Source organism: Sus scrofa, chromosome 8 (genome assembly GCF_054392235.1).
Source record: "Sus scrofa isolate SSC_HxYL_T2T_F1_AM1 chromosome 8, Sscrofa_HxYL_maternal_Yorkshire_Landrace_v2.0, whole genome shotgun sequence".
Taxonomy (NCBI): Eukaryota; Metazoa; Chordata; class Mammalia; order Artiodactyla; family Suidae; genus Sus; species Sus scrofa.
In genome coordinates, this window is record NC_139390.1 from 51,371,000 (window position 1) to 51,392,137 (window position 21,138).

The following is a 21,138-nucleotide window of genomic DNA, read 5'->3' on the forward strand; positions in this document are numbered from 1 at the left end:
CCACAGCTCATGGCAACGCCGGATCCTCATCCCACTGAGTGAGGCCAGGGATCAAAACCGCCACCTCAGGGTTCCCAGTTGGATTCGTTTCCCCTGCGCCACGATGGGAATTCCAATGAGAAAGTATTTTGAAGCAATCATAGCTCTAATAAATTTCTTAGTATAAGTCTGAAGGACAAAAGTTTTTTCCAATTGAACAAACTTCATTGTTTTGTGAAATAACTCATAAGAAGGTCAACATTCCTAGATACATCTGGTTCATTTATTTCCATGCTGATTTACATGCTAAGTTTCATTATGCCTAAGCCTCCAGTAATAAAGCAGGACACTAAATACACCAGATTTTTCCCTGTGTGATATTTAACAGTATATGTATCCATATAATTAATTGCTGGTATCAATTGTTCAACATTAGAATATGCTTCTAAATTAACTCTTTATCTTTTTATTTACATAGGACTATGCTATAATGCTTCAGTGGAACAGTAAAACTTTCACTGCACCAACTGAGGTCAAAATGACAGAAAAATACTCTTTTATGAATATTAAAGCCTGATGTTAATAGAATCAACTTTAGCTATTTATAAAACAGATCAAATTGAAGAAGATAAGACACTGAACTTGAAAGCAAAGTAGCTGCTATTCTTTCTGTAAAAGAAGATAATTTAATATCATTAAATTCTCTGCATGTGTATTTAGGGTGCACAGAGTTCACTCTGGTTATGAAATGATTCTGATAATTTATCTCAATTAACCAAAGGGCTAGAAGTAGCCACATTGACTCCAGAGCATTCTACAAAGCCCTGGTATCTTTTTTGATCACCATGGAAATAATACTATATTAATTCTACCAAGTTTGAAAAAGAAAAACTATAGTCATTTTAACTTGATGGGCAAATGAACAACATTGTATGTTACCATAAATTTAAGATAAGAATCAAAATATCACACAAGATTTTAAGTGTAAGTATACTTCAGCAAAGTTCTGAGAACTTGGGATGTGGAACCAACTGAAGTTAAGAAATCAAGCTGATCATTGACCTATTTGAACAATCAAAATTCTATGTATTTAACACATTAGAATTTCAGTCTGGGTTTTGACTATTGATAAGAAAATATTGTCTCCAGTATAAATAAATAAGTTTATAACAGTATAAATAAATAAGAAATAAGTTTATAAATAAATAAGAGGCATTAAAGATGGTCAATGATTTATTTATCTAGCCTAAGATAATTTGTCAAATTACTAATTCAGCAGTACTTTTCTGTCAACAGTGACCAATGATTTTGAGTGCTGTGAAAGTAAAAACTGGCAACTTTGAAATTTTAAATTATCGACATCTCAGATTTACTAAGCAGGGTTAGCTTGAGTTCTTCATAGTTATTTCAGTGGGCATTTATAGGTTCTAAATAATTTGAATTATGTGCTGTGAGCTGAAGGAATCAGTTTTAATCAGGAAGAAATAAGATGTTATCACAGTGTGGTTTGGCACTTACTCTCCTCTCAATTTCACTCCAGGTGCCTTTCGCTTGGTGGATTCGGCCACTCTATGTCCCTAAGATTACAGCTATGATTGGGAAGCCATATGGTGCAATGCTGTAAGCTATATTAAATTTTGAGTCATATTTTGGCCAGCATTGTGCTCATCATTGAGATGCAGAAGAGTATCCATGTAAATGTCTGTACTCTTTCTTCTTATTGGTGCTATTAAGCACACATTTTTTCTTTTTTTAGATGCTTGCTATATAAAACAGTGCTAGAGTTTAAATTTAAAGGCACTAGTTGAGAAGAGAGAAGAAAGAGAGTAAGGTGGCACTTCCGGCTCACCCTGGATTTACCTTGAAAGAAGCAGTCCTCATTGTGAACAATGGTAATCTTGCGTTTTTTCAGGCAAGCAGCTCGATGTACCTCACAGTGGTTTTCATAGAACCCTCCATCAGATCCACACACGGGCTTGTAGTGCTGACTGCAAAGGTCCACGCAGGCACATTCCGCCTGGCCTGTCTCTCTGTTGAGAACACAGTGCCTCCCCAGACCACAGTATTTGTTTTCACAGGATCCCAAAGGGCCATTCTGAATCAGGAATCCTGAGGAAGAAGAGAAGAAAAAGCATTTGGATTCATAGGGCCAGATAAAACACTGATGTCCAAGTTTCAAATGAAAGTAAAACAAAGCCTAGGAGTAATACGGTAATAAGAAATATCTTATTAAAAAGTCTAAGACTCTATAAGCCTGTAAGTCTAATAATAATGTGGTCTAATTATATATTAATGTAACATAATTAGGGTTCAGTTGTTCTCAGTGGAGAAGGGATTGTATCAAAGCCAGTGGATGAACTTTTTTCAAAACACCTTTGACATTTTCCACTTCTTTCCCTCTTTCCCTGAGGTCTCTCCTCCTACTCAATGAGTATTACAGTAACTAAGAACAGAGGCTCTAAAGTTAAACCACCTGAATTCAAATTCTCTACCACTTATTACCTTTATGTTCTTGGCTAAATCACTTCTCTGTGCTAAGCTGTGTCATGTGTAATACAGGGTTAATAACATAGGCCGTCCCCTAGAGTTGTACAAAATACTTCACGTGCTGATCCACAGAACGCACAGCACTGGCACATAGTAAATTTCTAACAAATGTCGACTTTTACATTAACAGAATTCTGGAAGGAGAAAGGAAATGTGTGTATGTAAGACAGGAAATAAGAAGGAAAAAGAATGAGAAATAGTGCCTTGGAAAATTCTTTTTGGTTTATAAGAGCTGATCTTCTCTTGCTTTGACCTTTGCCACTTGGCAATCACTGATGCATGTCATGACTACATGAACAAATCATGAAGAATTTTCTTGTTACTAATTCAGTCTAACCATCTCCATTGGCATCAGAAAAGTATGGGTAGATCTAACTGCCTTTTACTAAAACCAAACTAAGCAACTTTAATCCTTATGCTTATAGGTAAATCTGGATTTTTCTTTTTAAGAACATTATCTGACTGAAAAGTGAAAAATGACAGTAAACTAAGATATTTATACATCTAACCTATATAGACATCTTCAGGAGTAATATATATTCACATATATATGCATGCAGAAATATTTATGCTCATATATTTACCATCATTGACACTTGTACATTGAAAATAAGAAAGAAAAGTTTTGAGAGGTTAAAAAGTTAAATTATAGTAATTTTACTAGATATTTAGTATATATTTTCAGCTGGTTGGTTTTACACCTTCTCTCTACATGATTGCAGGGAAAAACATGGGTTATGATCCAGAGCTTAAATTACAGCTCCACCATTTGCAAACTTAAGGACTTTGAGCGGATACTTATCACCTCTTGTAACTCAGCTTCCTCATATGTAAAATACAGATAATAGCATATCATCAAAATGTTATCAAGATTAAAGGGCTTGAGAGGGAGAGATCAAGCCCACAGAGTAGAAGGAGGCTGAGCTTACCGCCCCTTAGAAACACATCACAACTGAAAATACCTATAGGGGGCCTCATATTTAAATCTACTGGGACTGGCTGAATGGCTCTGCTACAATAAAGTCTATAGGTATAGATCCATACAGCATCTGACAGGAGGGGAAGAGAACAGGTAAACACCTACACCCCTAGCAGTGGACAGAGAAGTGGAGGGACTATCACAGGCCTGGAGCTCTCCCTGGGGAGCAAAGGATTCAAGCTACATATTAGGTATCCCCACCTTGGGAGCCAATGCTGAGAAGGCAAGTCCCCCTAGCTGGTTTGAAAACCAGTGAGGCTTAGTTGAGGGCTGTAAGAAACCAAGATTCGACTCTTTTTTTTTTTTCTCTCTCTCTTTTCTTTCTTACAGCTGCACCTACAAAATATAGAAGTTCCTGTGCTAGGAGTCAAATTGGAGCTGCAGCTGCTGGTCTACACCACAGCCATGGCAATACTAGATATGGGCTACATCTGTGACCTATAACACAGATTGCAGCAAGGGGGGATCCTTAACACATCAAGTGAGGCCAGGGATCTAACTGCATCCTCACAGAGAAAACTTACGATTTTTAATTCACTGAGCCACAGTGGGGACTCCCAAGACCCCACCTTTTCAGAGCATGTGCATAGACTACTTACTCACAATCACTCAAAGAGACAGCAGGGGCCAGCCCACCAGGACTTCCCCTGTGCATCCCTAGCCTGTTCTGACTCTGACTCTGGCCTTTTTTACTACTCCTCCTCAAGACAGAGGCTATCATTGCCAGTAAGGATGCACGTGCTTGGAGAGAATGGAGGCAGCTCACACCCCAATCCTGCTTCTGACCAGTGCGGAGGCAGCCACTGTCAGCTCATGAATCCCTGCACACATTCAAGAGGGGTCAAGGCCAGCCCAGTGGTGTGACACCACTTCCACAGCCCAAACCTGGTCTCTAAACAAAGCATGTACACCTGGGGAAAAAGTGAAACCAGCACAGAAGTGCAGCCCCAAGCACCAAGGCCCTGCCCTTATTCCAGATGAAGGTGGACACTGCCAACATACCTGGGAGAAACCCACATTCCTCAGGGCTTCTGGTCTAGACACTTGGGCCTCAACTCTGCCCCAGATGGGGCAGTGATGATTTTTGAGCATAGGAGAAGCCCTGACTTGCACTGGATCTGACTCTGGTTTTGAGCCCACAAACTCCAGCCCTACCTCCAACCAGGCAGTGCACCCTGGGGAAGACCCAGCCTGTAATCACTTCAGATCCAGCTTCTCTGTCACGCCCCCAACCCCAGAGCCACTGAAAATATTCAGGGTGTATAGGGTCCCTCCCACAAAAGGTCACACCCTCAAGACTGGGATAGGTAACTGTTTCACATAATTTCATAGAGACAGAGAAATTTAAACAAAACAGGAAAACAGAGGAATTAAGTTCAAATGAAAGAATAACAACACCACCTGAAAGAACCATAATGACATAGAGAAAAATACTTTTGATAGAGTTCAAAGGAAGATTAATGAATAGCAATAGTAACAAAGAGTAATAGAATGCTAACTGAATGGGAGAAAACATAGAAGAATACAGTAAAATTTTAACAAAGAACTGGAAAATATAAAAGAGAAACAGTGAGAGCTGGAGAATACAAAAACAGAAATGAAAAACCCACTCGAGGGAAGTAACAGCAGACTCTGTCATGCAGGAGAACATATAAGTGATCTGAAAGATGGAATAAAGTAAATCACACAATCAAAGTGGAAAAAGAAAAACAAATTTTTAAAAAAATGGGCATTGTTTAAAAAACCTCTGGGATATGATCAATTGTACTAACATTTGCAATATAGGGGTTGAAAAGAATAGAAAGAGAAAAGGGTAGAAAATTTATTTGATGAAATTATGGCTGAAAATTTCCTAAACTTGAAGAAGGAAATAGATATCTATGTCAGGACATGCAGAGGGTTTCAAACAGAATGAACCCAAAGAGACCCATGCCAAGACACATTGTAATTAAAATGGAAAATTTAAAGATATAGAGAATTCTGCAAGTAGCAAGAGATTAACAAAGTCACACACCAGAGAACCCCCATAAGGCTATCATCTCATTTCTCTGTAGAAACTTTGCAGGCCTGAATGGAATGGCATGATATATTTAAAGTGGTGAAAGGAAAAACCCGTAACCTAGGATACTCTACCCAGCAAGGTTTTTATTCAGAATTGTAGGAGAGACAAAGAGCTTCTTGGGCAAGGAAAATCTACAGAATTGATCAATATTAAACTGACCTTATAAAATATGTCAAAGAGTCTTCTTTAAGGGAAAAGGAAAAGCCTTCAATAAGAAGTTAAAAATTTAGAGTGGAAAAAATTTCACTAGTAAAGGCAAGTACAAATGTGGATGAATCACATGTTAAAAGACAAATGTGTAAAATCAGCGATTGCTTCAATAAACAGTGGATAGACTTGAATGTAAAATATGGCATCAAATACACAAAATATGTTGGGAAGCTAAAATACATGCAGGTTTTAGAATGTGTTTGTACTTATATGACTATCAGGTTAAATCAAGAAGATATAGTGATAGGTCAACATATATGAACTCCATGGTTACCACAGAATAAAAGCCTGCAACAGATACACAAAATCTAGAGAGAATAAACACAAATATAACACTGAAGAAAGTAATCAAACTATAAAGAAGAAACCAAAAAAGGAGAGAAAATAACTAAAGAAACAGAAACCAAAAAAAAAAAAAAAAAAAGAAAAAAAAAGAAACAACACGATGCTGTAAGTACACACGTAACAATAATTAGTTTAAATGTTAATGGACTGAATGTCCCAATCAAATGACATAGGATCACAAATTGGATTAAAAAAAAATAACAGGGAGCTCCCATTGTGGCTCAGTGGGTTAAGAATCTGACTAGTATCCATGAGGATGCAGGTTTGATCCCCGAACTCACTCAGTGGGTTCAAGGATTTGTCAGTGCCACAAACTGGTGTAGGTCACAGATGTAGCTCAGATCTCGCATTGCTATGGCTGTGATGTAGACTAGTAGCTGCAGCTCTGATTCAACCCCTAGCCTGGGATCGTCCACATGCAATGGATTTGGTCCTAGAAAGACAAAGAAAAAAAAGACCCATCTATATTTTGCAAGAGAATCACTTTAGAGCTAAAGACACACAAACTGAAAATGAGGGGATGGCAAAAGTTATTTCCTAGAAATAGAAAAAAAAGCCAAGTTGGGTAAACTTTTCATTCATTATGTAATGACAAAGGGATCAATAAAATAGGAGGATATAGCTTTGTAAATATAAATGTATCTAGTAAAGAAGAACTTAAATATATACAGCAAATATTAACAGACATAAAAGGAGAATTTGACAATAATAAAATGGTAAGGAATTTAACATCACATTTATATTAATCGACATATCATCTAGACAGAAAATTAATAAGGAAACAATGGATTTAAGTGACACATTATAAAGTCACAATATGTATATATAAATGCATATATAAAACATAAATAATATAGATGACTTTATATTCAAAACACAAAATCCATTCAAGTGCACATGAAACATATGCTAGGCCATAAAAATCCTCTAAACAAATTTAAGAGGATAGAAATTATATTTAGCATGTTTTCTGACCACAAAAACATAAGACTAGAAACCAATTATGTGAAGAAAGCTGGGACAAATACAAGCACATGGAGAATAAAAACCAGGCTACTGAAAAACTAATGGATCGACAAATATATTAAAGAGGAAATTGGAAAATATCTTGACACAAATAAAACTAAAAACCACAACTTTTCAAAATCTATGGAACACAGCAAAAGCAGTCCTAAGAGGAAAATTTATGGTGATATAGGCATATGTGAAAACAAGAAAAATCTCAAATAAACAACCAAACTAACATCTAAAGGAATTAGAAAAAGAACAGCAACAACAATAAAGCCCAAATCAACAGAAGGAAGCAAACAATATCAGAGAAAAAATAGAGATTTTAAAAAAAGAAAAGATCAATGAAACCAAGAGCATGCTTATGAAAAATATAAACAAAATCAAACCAGGTTCATTAAGAAAAAAGAAAGAGGGCCCACATAAATACAATTAAAAATGAAAGAGGAGAAATTACAACTGATATCATAAAAGTACAAATAATCATAAGAGAATATGAACAATGATATGCCAACAAATTGGACAATTCAGAAGAAATGAATACATCCCTAGAAACATACAATCTTTTAAGATTGAATGAGAATAAATAAATTATTTATTAGTATTTTAAATACTAATAAATTATTAGTATTTAAAATAAAAGAGTAATCAAAAATATTAGTATTATTATAGTATTTAATTATTAGTATTTAAAATAAAAAAGTAATCAAAAAAATCTACTGACAAACACGTCTAGGATGAGATGGCTTCACAGAAGAATTCTACTGAATATATAAGGAAGAGTGAATATCTAGCTTTCTCAGACTGTTTCAAAAAAGAAGAGGAATAAATAATCTCAAATTCAGCCTACAAGGTAGCAATTATTCCAAAAAAAAACCCTACAAAGACACTACAAAAGTGAAAATTACAGGCCAGTATCCTCAACAACATATTGACAATCTGAATTGAGGTACAGATAAAAAAGATCTCACCATGATCAAGAGGAATTTATGTAAAAAACTCAAGGATTGTTCAATAATTGCATTTTTTAATGTCTGAAAATTAATCAATGTGATGTGCCACCTTAAAAATATGAAGGATAAAAAGCACAAATCATCTTTATGGATGCAGAAAAAACATTAGGTCAAATTGAACACACATTAGTCATAAAAACTCTCAACAAAGTGGCTATAGCAGACATATAATTAAGGCCATTAGGACAAACCCACTGCTAGCATCATACTCAGTTGTGAAAATCTGAAAGCTTTTCCTCTTAAGTCAGGAACAAAAATAGCCACTCACACCATTTTTGTTTATCATAGTATTTAAAGTCCTAGCCACAGAAATCAAACAAGAAAAATAATTAAAAAGCATTCAAGTGAAAAGGACTGTATAAAACTGTCACCATTTGCAGTGACATGATACCATACATAGAAAACCCTAAAATCTCCACCAAAAAACTATTAGAAATATTAATGTGCCCAGTAAAGTTGCCAGATAAAAATTAATATACATAAATCTGCTGCTTATCTATCCACTAATAATAAACTATCAAAACAATAAAGCAAGAGAATAATCTCATTTACAAAAGTGTCAAAAATAATAAAATACATAGAAGTAAACTCAAGAAAGTGAAGACCTATCCTCTGTAAATTATAAGACAACGATGAAGGATATTAAAGATTATATAATGAAATGTAAAGATATTCTATGTCATGTATTGGAAGAATTAATACTGTTTTGTCCATATAGCAATCTACAAGTTTAATGTTATCCTTATCAAAATGTCCTCGACATTTTTCACAGAACTAGAAAGAATAATCCAAAAATTATGTAAGACTGAAAGACCATGAATAGCCAAAGCAATCCTGAGAATAAAGAATAAAACTGGAGGTATCACATGACAGGATTTCATACACTAAGAAACCAAAGTGATCAGAGCAGTATGGCACTGGCACAAAAACAGACACATGAATCAGTAGAACAGATCAGAGGGCCCAGAAATAAATTCATGCACATATGGTCAATTAATCTATGTCAAAGAAGGCAAGTATATAATGAAGAAAAGACAGTTTCTTTAATATGTGATATAGAAAACTGGCTATTACATATGGAGAAATGGAATTAAAATATTTGCTCGCACCTGATACAAAAATAAACTAAAAATTGATTAAAGACTTACATGTAAGACAGGGAACCATAAAACTCCTAGAAGAAAACATATGCAGCACACTCCTTGATATATATATTAGCAATATTTTTTTTGGATTTTTCTCCTCATGCAAGGGAAACAAAAGCAAAAATAAACAAATGAGTTCCTGTCGTGGTGCAGTGGTTAATGAATCTGACTAGGAACTATGACGTTGCAGGTTCGTTCCCTGGCCTTGCTCACTGGGTTAAGGATCCGGCATTGCCTTGAGCTGTGATGTAGGTTGCAGATGTGGCTCGGATCCTGCGTTGCTGTGGCTGTGGTGTAGGCCAGTAGCTACAGCTCTGAATGGACCCCTAGCCTGGGAACCTCCATATGCCATGGGAGCGGCCCTAGAAAAGGCAAAAAGACCAAAAATAAATAAATAAATAAAATAAACAAGTGACACCTAATAATACTTAATAGCTTTTATAATAGCCAAGAAAACAATCATCAAGATGAAACAGCCAGCTACTGAATGGGAAAATATTTTTGCAAATGAGATATTTAATAAGGCATCAATACCCAAAATATATACAGAGCTCATACAACTCAATATCACAAAAACAAGCAATCCAGTTAAAAATGTGCAACAGACCTGATAGACATTTTTCCAAAGACATACAGATAGCCAAAAGGCACATGAAAAGAAGTTTAACCTCACTAATCATCAGAGAAATGGAAATCAAAACCACAATAAGTTATCACCTCACACCTGTCCGAATGGTCATCGTCAAGAAAACAAGAAACAATATGTTGTGAGGATGTGGGGAAAAGGGAATCCCAGTTCCCTTCTGGTGACAGTGTAAATTGGTATAGCTTATAAGGAAAATAGTATGGGGGTTCTTCACAAAGTAAAAATAAAACTACCAGCAATCCCTCTCCTGGGCATATATCCAGGGGGAAAAATACTAATTCAAATACTTCTAAAAGATACATGCACCCCCATGTTCATAGCAGCACTATTTAAAGCATTGTTGCAAATTATTGTATTGCAAACAGTATTGTAAAGCAACCTAAGGGTCCATCAAAATGAATGGATAAAGAAAATGGAGTATATAAATACAGTGGACTATTGCTCAGCCATAAAAAAGAATGGAATTTTGCTATTTGCAGCAACATGGACAGACCTGAAAAGTATTATGTTTAGTGAAGTAAGTCAGACAGATAAAGACAAATGTTATATGTTTTCATTTACACGTGAAATCTAAAAAATACAATAAACTAATGAATATAACAAAACAAAAATAGACTCACAGAGTAAACAAACTAGTGGTTACCAGTAGAGAGAGACGTGGAGGGGGGAACAAGTTAGGGAAGGGGATTAAGAGGTACAATCTACTAGGTATAATATAAATAAAATACAAGGATGTGATGCACAACACAGGGAATATAGCCAATATTCTATAATAACTTTAAATATAGTATAATCTATAAAAATGTCTAATCACTTGAAACTAATACAACATTGTAAATAAACTATACGTCATTTGAAGAAAATTCAAAATCTTGGCACATGTAAAAGTCTACTTAAATGTTAGTTATTATTACTATTTTTTAGGAACTAATTTACATAAAAACAGACATACACAAATAAAAACATATTTAAAAAATCAATTTTATCTGTTTTTATAAATAAAACCATGAGATATTTTCATTTTCATAAAAATGTACATATTTCCAAATGGAATTTAGAAAAACTGAAATCACAAAAGATGACCAATACTATCAATGTATAATGTAAAAAAATAACATTTTTGATAGAAGTGTAAATTGAAACAAATTTGCTTGAAAACAGCATAAAATTATTTGTACTTTTTAATACAATTGTCAAGTTAAAGTTCTATAACACTTAGAAAAAATAAGAAAAAGATAATATGATTTATTGAACCAAGTTTTCCAATGGTTTTAAATGTTTACAGGGATACATTAAAATAGAAAGTCCATAATTGTGTTAATGATAACTGTAAAATAATGACTGATTTCCTTTTGAAAGAACTTCTTCTTGATTCTCATATCAGTACTTACGTCTATTGTTGATTGTTCATTTTATGTTTATATAAAGGGTACAAAATATGGCTGCCATCTTTACACAGGAATTTGAATCACATAGCTGTAATTTGATTCATATACCTGTAATTTTGTAATTTGAATAGTTTTATCTTTTTTAGGGCCACGTATGTGGCATACACGGAAGTTCCTGGGCTAGGAGTCAAATAAGAGCTGCAGTCTTGCAGTCCCTGGCCTATGCCACAGCCACAGCAATGTGGGATTTGAACCCACATCTGACCTACACCGCAGCTTACCACAAAGCTAGTTCATTAACCCACTGAGCAAGGCCAGGGATCGAACCCACATCCTCATGGTTACTAGTTGGGTTCCTTAACGCTGACCCACAACAGGAACTCCTTGAATAATTTTATCTCTTATATCGTCTTTATTTCCTTACTATCTTACTAACGACCAGGTTCTTGCTAACAAATAGTTTAAATTTACGAATAGAGCATTTTATTTTATTTTTTTATTATGAAAGAATGAGTTTAAGGTCAAGAGGAACATAAGTTTATATTACAGTTTAGTCAGAAACCGAGGTGGCTAACTGAATCAGTTCAATTACCTTTTGGGGAAGGAATACTTTGCTACAAAATGAGGTCATTTGTGGTATATTTAGGTCAATGAGTATATTTCCTTGATTCTCTCTTCTTAAATTTTCCTTCTTTTGCCTATATTATAGTTCAGAGATTTGTATTAGAATAGCCAATAGGCCAATTTCTAGAAGTAAATGAACTACTTTAACCTAGCTAGAAGCTGTGTGTTACATATAGCTGCTACAATTAAAAGAAATTTAATTAATTCACATGCAACCCAAAAGAAAGCTCATATTATGTAAATGAATAGCTAGAGCATATTCTTTCTGACAGTAATTATCCATGACTAATGCCGAACTTAAGTTTTAGCTGAGATTAAATCAATTTAATCTGATCAACATGTCAAAGATTTCTTTTAAGCACATTCAATCAGATAACACACTAAATGAATTTTAATCAAGAACTTAAGTCCTGCTGTCTGACAACCTGATAAAACAACATTTGTCCTCCCCCCCCCCCCCCCCCCGCAAAGTCCTAATAGTTAACAAGTACATTATCTTTTAACGTTGCTGTCTTCAGGGCATTACAAAAATTCCTCAGATTGAAAATAAACAGAACTGAAAGGTGAAAAGATAAGACACCAAATCATAAAGCAAAATCTGCCACATAATTCTAAAGATGGTCTTCTCAGGAGTTCCCTTGTGTCACAGTGGGTTAAGGATTCAACATTTTCACTGCGGTGACTCAGGTCAATGCTGTGACATGGGTTCAATCCCTGGCCTGGGAACTTCTGCATGCTGCAGGCATGGCCACAAAAATAAATAAATGACAAAATAAAGACGGTCTTCTCGAATTCTCAATAATGATGAATTCTCTTCAGGTGATTTAGGCCACATATACTTTATCAAACAGGTGCTTAATATAGAGTGGCTCTACATTGAAATAAACTTATAAAATATATTATTTTTATGTGCCAGGTGCTATATTAGATGCTATAGAATAGATAAAAACAATGGTCATTGATACTTTTGTATTTTTTTTAGATCTCAATTTTTTCTGTAGTAGCTGATTTACAGTGTTCTGTCAATTTCTTTTGTATAACATTTTTGACACTTTTTCTAGCGGCTTACAAAAGGGTGTAAGTCAGTGCTTGGGCCCACGGAGAGAGGCAAAGATATAGGGATATGCTTAAAGGCAAAAAGGAACATGAGATGGAGACTATCAGGTAAGTCCTCACAAATAATACATGATGTCATGCCTGAGGTTATGTTCCAGAAATGGTTTAGGAGTTCAGAAGGCTGATAGAGGGATAGACAGAGTTGGAAGTGAAGGTTGACACTGGATTTCGAACAGTAACAGCAGAAGGAAGAAAGAACCAGATTTGGATGAGCTAACTACCTGTAATGATAACAGTGGAACATAAACTGAATTGATTTAGAGTGCCAAGTCAGTGGAGGTGTTAACTGTCACATAAAATGTATAATGTTGTAGTATACAATGTATTATGTTAATTTTGACTTGTTAAAAAGAACCACAGATTTGGGGGCACAGGATAGGATTATAGTCTTTGCTTTTTCCATTATCTATTAGTCTAACCCCAACCAGGTTTCAATTTCTTTGGGTCAGATGTTCAAATGATAAGAAAAAATGATACTAACAAACTATCTTTAGATTAACGCTCACCCAAAAATCCCTTTCACTTAAAAGTGGCAAAACAGTTTTTGATAAAAGGTAATGTCTGATTAGGAGTTTGGGATTAATATATAAGCACTACTATATATAAACTAGTAAACATCAAGGACCTACTATATAGTACAGGGGACTATACTCAATACCTTATAGTAACCTGTAATGTAAGTCTGAAAAAGAATATATTTATTCATATATATACATAATATATATACATGAATCACTTTGCTATACACTTGAAACTAACAAAACATTGTAATATAACTACCTCAATAAAAAATTTATTCCAACAAAAGGTAATATTTGAGAAATATATTTAGTAATATTTCTCCAGAATGCCTAGGTTTCATCATTTTACTTTGTTTTTTTTTTTTGTATGACATTAATAGTTACAAAAATGGACTTTAAAGTCACAGAGTCCTTTACTTATGTTCCAACTGTGACTTTAAGTGTGATTTCAGGCAAGTTAATTAAAGTGTTTGATTCTGCTTCCCCATCTAACTAGAGCATAGAAGAAACTGTGTTATTTAAATGAATACATAAAATAGAGGTAATAATAATAATAATCATAGTAGCATATGGTTGTTGAGAGGATTAACTGAGATGCACTGAAAGTGCCTGGCATAGAGTATGTGTTAATAAATATACTTATTAAGAATTATCATATACTATGAATTTGGCACTTTGAATACATTGGCTTAGAATCTTTGGACTGAATAAAGAACAGACTTTTACAACTCTAATTATTGTTATAACCATTGGAAATGGATTTATTGGAATGTTAAAATTTGTATATTGGAGTGTGTTTTCATATAATGCACTAAAAATTTCCTGGAGTATCCACTAGACAAGATTTCCCCCCATTTGGAAAGAAACATAAAAGAAAAAAAAAGCTCCCATTTATATAGTTAGACGTTTTGATTGAAAAATAAAAAATTATGGTGACATTTTGCTTCCCACGTAAGGAAAAATTAGGGAATTCTTCAGTAAATCCAAAATAAAATTTCCTGTTGCATGTGGCAAACTCTAACAAAATACATTCAGTCCTTATGAACTTCATGGCAAGTGGAAATTCAAGTAAATATTCCAAACCTGTAGAAGATGGAGCCCAGTATGTTCTCTTTCTGACCTCAAATGACTGGGGTATGTGTTTCCTGATGCTACTTTGGAAAGCTGGTCCAAACAAGGCTGCCTGACTGTTTGCCAAGGGTGCCACTATTGAAAAACTGTTTGAATGGTCACATATCTGTGGTTTAGTGAATTTATTTTAGAAAATCCACTGGACTTCTGCAAGCACCTTCATGAAATTCTGCAATCAAATTTATTTTAAAATAAGTAATTTGAAAAAATACCAAAAAAAAATTAAAAAGGAGAAAGCAGCCAGAAATTCAGTTAAATTGCATCCATCCAAAATATAGATTCTGTTGAATGCAAATTAGTTTTTTTCCAGGGCAAATGAGTTTTTAAGAAGTTAGAGGATTTTAGGTCACTAAGTAATATGACAACAATTCCCTCTTATTTCATGTTTTCAGTATGATAATGCTAATTATGACAGCAGAACATTGAGAGAGCTTAAAATATACTCTCAAAAATCTTTCCTGGAGAGTTCCCACCATGGCCAGTGGGTTAAGAATCTGATTGCAACAGCCTGGGTTGCTGCAGAGGCACAAGTTGATCCCTAGAGCACTTAAAGGATTTGGCATTGTGGCAACTATGGTGTAGCAGCTGTGGTATGAGTCACAGCTGCAGCTAAGATATAATCCCTGGCCTGGGAACTTCCATATGGCATGGGCGCGGCCATAAACTCTTTCCAACTTCAACATATTATCTTGAAAATGATATCCACAAATATTTTTCTTTGTCATTAATTTTCTCGTTTCCAAGTTTCATCTAAGAAATTATTTTTATTACTATCTCTAGCTCATTGAGAACATAATATTATACTTATAATTACGTATTTTATCAGATAAAAATACTTTTATCATCAATGTCACCTGTTTAGATCATAGAAATGAGTCAGAAGCCAAGAAATTTCACTGTAATAGTTTCTGTTAGTTTGCTGGGAATGTCTGGACAATGTAGACAGGTAGGTATATACATAGATGATAGAGAGATAGATATATTATAGGTGATCATATGGTATTTAAGACTCTTTTATATGACTCTGGTTTTTAAAAGCAAAATATTTGTTCTAAAATCTTTTAGATTAGTGAAGGTTTTGAGAAGTGTTAGAAAAAAGTATTTAACTTAGCTTATCTTCACTATGATGTTAATTGATAAAATAAATAAGAATATAAATTAATTAGCAGATGTAAAAGAAAAATATTGTATTTAATATAAACCTCTGCAATGAGAATAAAGACATATGCTAACTCATCTGTGAGACTAAAAATATTTCAGGCTTTGGAATAAACCCCAAATCTTAAAACTTCATAATTTATTATTAACATTTAAAATAGTAAATAGATTATTCTCAAATAATGCAGATGTTGATGTTTTCACACAGTGGTAAAAAGTATTAGGTAGCAAAATCAAAAGTTTAAAATGAAGATCAAATATAATAGAAGGATGGGCTTCACTAAGTGATCTTTAGATTCATTATATTGCAAATCTTTAGTGTTAGACCAGCCATATGGCTAATAGGGAACTGAAAGATAACGACATAATTTCTGTTATAACTGTAGGCAGGACTGACTGCTAGAGGAAGGAGATTGCTTTTGTAATTTAAAAGTTTTCATTTTAAAATTCCCTTCAGGAGTTCCTGTTGTGGCTCAGTGGGTTAAGAATCCAACATAGTGTCCATAAGGATGCAGATTTGATCCCTGCCCTAGCTCAGTGGGTTAAGAATTCAGAATTGCCACAAGCTGTGGTGTAGGTTGCAGATGTGGCATGGATCCAGTATTGCCAGGGGTGTGGTGTAGGCTTCACCTGCAACTCCATTTTGACCCCTAGCCTGGGAACTTCTGTATGTCCCAGGTGTGGCCCTAAAAAGAAAAACAAGTAAATAAAATTCCCTTCAAGTTATTTTAATCAATTTGTTTTGGAAAAAAAATATTTATTAAAAAGAGGTTTTTAATGGCCTGATTTTATGTTTTCAATTAAGGGACTTTTCATTTTTTTGAGAGATTTTAGGTTTACAGCAAAATTGAGTGGAAAGTACAGAAAGCTTGATAAGCCACTGCAGAAAGATATATATACTATGCTTTTATTTTCATGAGCGTCTTAGAGTAGTCAAAACCACGCAGGAGAAGAAGCTGGCTCTGTATAGTAACTAGTCATATAGGGAAGAGAAGCATAAAAAGGAGTTTGTGGGCAAAGGTTTGAATATATGAACTAGGTGACTGAATGTTGTCTAAGTGGAGAAATTAAGGTTGAGATTGTTAGAAAATGGGGTTAACTAATCAGGGAAATGATAATAGAAGCCATGAAGGCTACGCTAAGAATATGACTGGGACTGTCAAAGTTAGCACTAAACAATTTTAAGAAAGAGTGTATGAAGAAACTAGAAAAGAAACAATAGGAGTAAGCAAGCCACCACTCTAGTCTGGGTGAAAATAATCTGAGTCAGAATAAGGAGAGAACTAGAAGGAAATCCATTTATGGGGGAATATGGAATGAGCAGGAAAGGGCGGAGGCAAAAGAGGGTACCTTTGAGCATAAAGGAAAGAGTTAAGAGTGGTTATAAATAAAGATAATTTAGTGAAGAACACTATCAGCTGTTGAAGAAATTCTTTAATATTATCAATATTCTTGAATAAATATAATAGTAGGCACAAGAGCATTAAAAAATAGGCTGCAGATTACAACTATGCAACTGAGGGTGGAGTCCAAATGCCTGCATTTCCCAGAAATGCTAAAGTCATTTCACATGGAAGAGGGGAGACTTTTACGGCACAGTTCAGAGTAATAGTCCCACTCATTCTGTGCAGTGGAAGGATTTGAATGGGTGAAAAGAGGACCAACTCTAAAGAAAGTACTACACACAGGGTCCAAGGCACAGAGGAAAAATAAGGGGAGCAAGGCAACATTTCCCAAATTCATTCCTGGTAAATCGTTTTGTACTTTATAGTCAAGGAATTAAGTCCAACATTGTCTTTTCAGCCGACATGACAATCCATGATGACATTTCTCTAATGTACATTAAAGTAAGAAATTCTCTTTCTGGAGTTCCCATCCTGGCGCAGTGGTTAACGAATCCGACTAGGAACCACGAGGTTGCGGGTTCGGTCCCTGCCCTTGCTCAGGGGGTTAATGATCCGGCATTGCCATGAGCTGTGGTGTAGGTTGCAGACGCGGCTCGGATCCCGCGTTGCTGTGGCTCTGGCGTAGGCTGGTGGCTACAGCTCCGATTCCACCCCTAGCCTGGGAACCTCCATATGCCATGGGAGCGGCCCAAGAAATAGCAAAAAGACAAAAAAAAAAAGAAAAGAAAAAAGAAATTCTCTTTCTGTCCACCCTAGTAACCGACATTTTTTTAAATGTAAAATTGCCAAGACTTTAAATATTTTTTAAAAATTATTTTTATTGAAGTATAGTTGATTTAAAATGTGTTAATTTCTACTGTACAACAAAGTGAAGTGACTCAGTTATACATATACATTCTTTTTCATATTCCTTTCCATTATGGCTCATCCTAGGATGCCAAATATAGTTCCCTGTGTTATACAGTAGGACCTTATTGTTTACCCATTCTATATGTAATATGTTGCATCTACTAACTCTAAACTCCTAATACATCCCTCCCCCATTAAGTCTTTTTTTCAAGATACTGTTTATCATCTCCTTTATATACATAAGCTCTGATACTTATCTGCTGATCTCATGTGTCTGAAAATTAAGCTCTATACAGCATAAATATAATTTAAATATCTTGCACTAATTATCCTAACCCCCAAATAATTACCATGTTAAGATGTTTAATATATTAATATTTAAATACTTAATATAATAGTATATTAATATTTAGCATTACGTCTCCTCGTGATTCCTAAGTCATTGGTCTTATTGATTTGTTTCTATTCTGAAACACTATAAATATTTTGGTTTTGCCCCATATCAGTCTGTTAATTTACAGTTCTCTGAAAAATCAATTTGTTTCTCAAACTTATCCTGTGTTTATGACTTCTACATACAAAATGAAATAAATCATATTAATTTATCCCTTAACTAAAAGGAAAGTTTTTCAATTGTTTTTAAAGATGTTTATGAATTTTGTTAGTTAATCACATTATTTTCTTAGCCTCCTGAATATTTTGGTTATGGTATTCTTCTCATCACTGGCTATTTCAAAGCACTGAAGAACTGTCTACAAGTTATACAGCAAATCAAAAACATTAGTCCCATATATACAGCAATATGTTTTCTTTTTATAAATGTTTTAATTTGCATATGGTAATCTTCTGCATGTGCACTTAGCATGTGTAATTTGCTTCAATAGTGATATTGCTTTTCTTGTTCACACTGTTGGCGAATAGATATGGGAGGCTATAGTGTGCACTTAGAAGTTATGTTATGACCTGGCTCCCCTCTTTCTATTCTGCCAAAATATCTGGCATGGATGCTCTTTGCCAGAAGTTTATCTCATGTTTTTTTATGATACGGGGCCACAAGATCACACTAGGTTGATGTTTTATGGTCTTTATAACTTGGTGACAACCCCTGTTTCTTTGATCTCCCAATCTTCTCCTTCTTGATGTAGAGGCTCTGTTATACAACTTACTGCATACAGGTGGTGCCTTTGTACTGAAGAGTATACTAAGATGCATACTTGCTTTGTCTCACAAGGGCCCAGTATTTCAGTTAGGATAGGATAGAACAAAAACATACATACTTTACCATAGGTAAAAGTGTCACATGAAAGGTACATAGTGATATGAAATTTTGGAGGAGGAAGATATTTATTTTGAGGGAAAGTAATAAAAGTTTTCTAATCAAAATCATATTTGCTCAGGGCTTTTTAAAAAATGGTTAGGTGTTTAAGAAGGGAAATGGGTTGCAGAAGAAAGAGCATGGAGGACAGAGAAGCAATAGTCTATGTCCCAGAAAACCTGATCCTGCTCTCATTTGCATATCACCCTTACAAGTGTTTTCAGAGTCCTAATTTCCTAAGTTTGTAATTCCATCATTATTTTTGTCCAAATTAAGGACAATTGGCAAAATCAAATCTCTTCTTACACAGTTTATATTAATTAATTAATCTATTTTTTTTTAATGGCCACACCTGTGGCATGTGGATGTTCCCAGGCTAGGGGTCAGATCAGAGCTACAGCTGCGGTCCCATACCACAGTTACAGCTATACAGGATCTGAGCTGTATCTGTGGCCTACACCACAGCTCACAGCAATGCCAGATCCTTAATCCACTGAGTGAGGCCAGGAATCGAACCTGCATCCTCGCAGAGGCTGTGTCAGGTTCTTAAGCCTCTGAGCCACAATGGGAACTGCAATAGTTTATTTTTAAATCAAGTTTCTGTTCTAATAGCTACCATTTATGTATACTGACTAAAACATTTTCTTGTACATTCTTCACAGTCTTATGAGTAAAGTACAGACTTAAAAACCCCTCCTGAACATTTTGTTAAACATACAATTAAAAAAAAATAAAACAAAAAACAGGGACTAACTCACTTTCCTTTAATAAAAGGAAATCAGTTTCCTGACCATTATTACTTTAGGGGATTGTAGAATTAAGAAAGACTAATGTTTCCTTTATGCAATAGACATAATCTGAGTATGTGCAAGTGTATGGAGACACACTCTACCATACATATACTTTTGTCTTAAGTGCACTTCTGGTTTGCTGAGGAGTATTGAGCATACAAATATCATTTGGCTCTCTCTTTAAATCCTTCAAAGCCACTAAAAATAAATTATTTTAAAAGATACACACAAGGGTAAAGAGAACTAGAGAAAAGATCATATCAGCATATTGGAAGTTTGAAAGCATATGAATAAGAGGGACCCGGCTTAGTTGCTCAATCCCAACTGTATAATTCCTAAAACCTTGTTCACTGTGCAGCTTCCTCAAACAAGCACATAAACTCAGCAATATCATGTACCCCTGGAAATGGAAGTCCCAGTGAAAATTACAGAGGCCTGATGAAAATTGAGAATTTGTTAAATTACTAGATCCTCTTTACTGCCCAGATGTGGTAAAACTCTCAGCCCTCAGGACACAAAACTGTAAAGCATGAAGATCAGCGAGGATGTTCTCTGCCCCAGGACCCTCCACTCCAGCACCTGTGCAGATGCCAACAGTCATGGGCACAGCCCTCAGGTAGGTGATTCATAGGCTGTTCTCTGGGGGATCTAGAACCTCACATTAGGAGCTCCCTAAAAAAAATTCCACCCAGGTCACCCACAGTGACATTAACAGCTGAAGACCTTACCCAACACTCAGAAATCCCAAGTCAGCTTTCTAATATCCTCTCTTAATCAAAAGAAGATAGCCAGTATTAACTGGACATCTGAGTAACTTGTCTAACATGGAAAGTAAGGCTAAAACAGACAAAAGGATAAAACAATATGGAATGAGAATATGAAGAGAAAAATACTACAGAAACAAA

The 21,138-nt window shown here is 34.9% G+C and overlaps 1 protein-coding gene across 4 annotated transcripts in view; it reads right to left on the bottom strand.

Moving 5' to 3' along the window:
• Window positions 1-21,138, bottom strand: part of FSTL5 (follistatin like 5) — a 788,412-nt gene that overhangs the window by 504,954 nt on the left and 262,320 nt on the right. For all 4 annotated transcript variants that reach the window (XM_021101310.2, XM_021101308.2, XM_021101309.2 and 1 more), the window contains exon 4: window positions 1,840-2,088. In XM_021101310.2, the coding sequence (XP_020956969.1) occupies window positions 1,840-2,088 (249 nt within the window). The remainder of the gene's footprint in view (window positions 1-1,839; window positions 2,089-21,138) is intronic.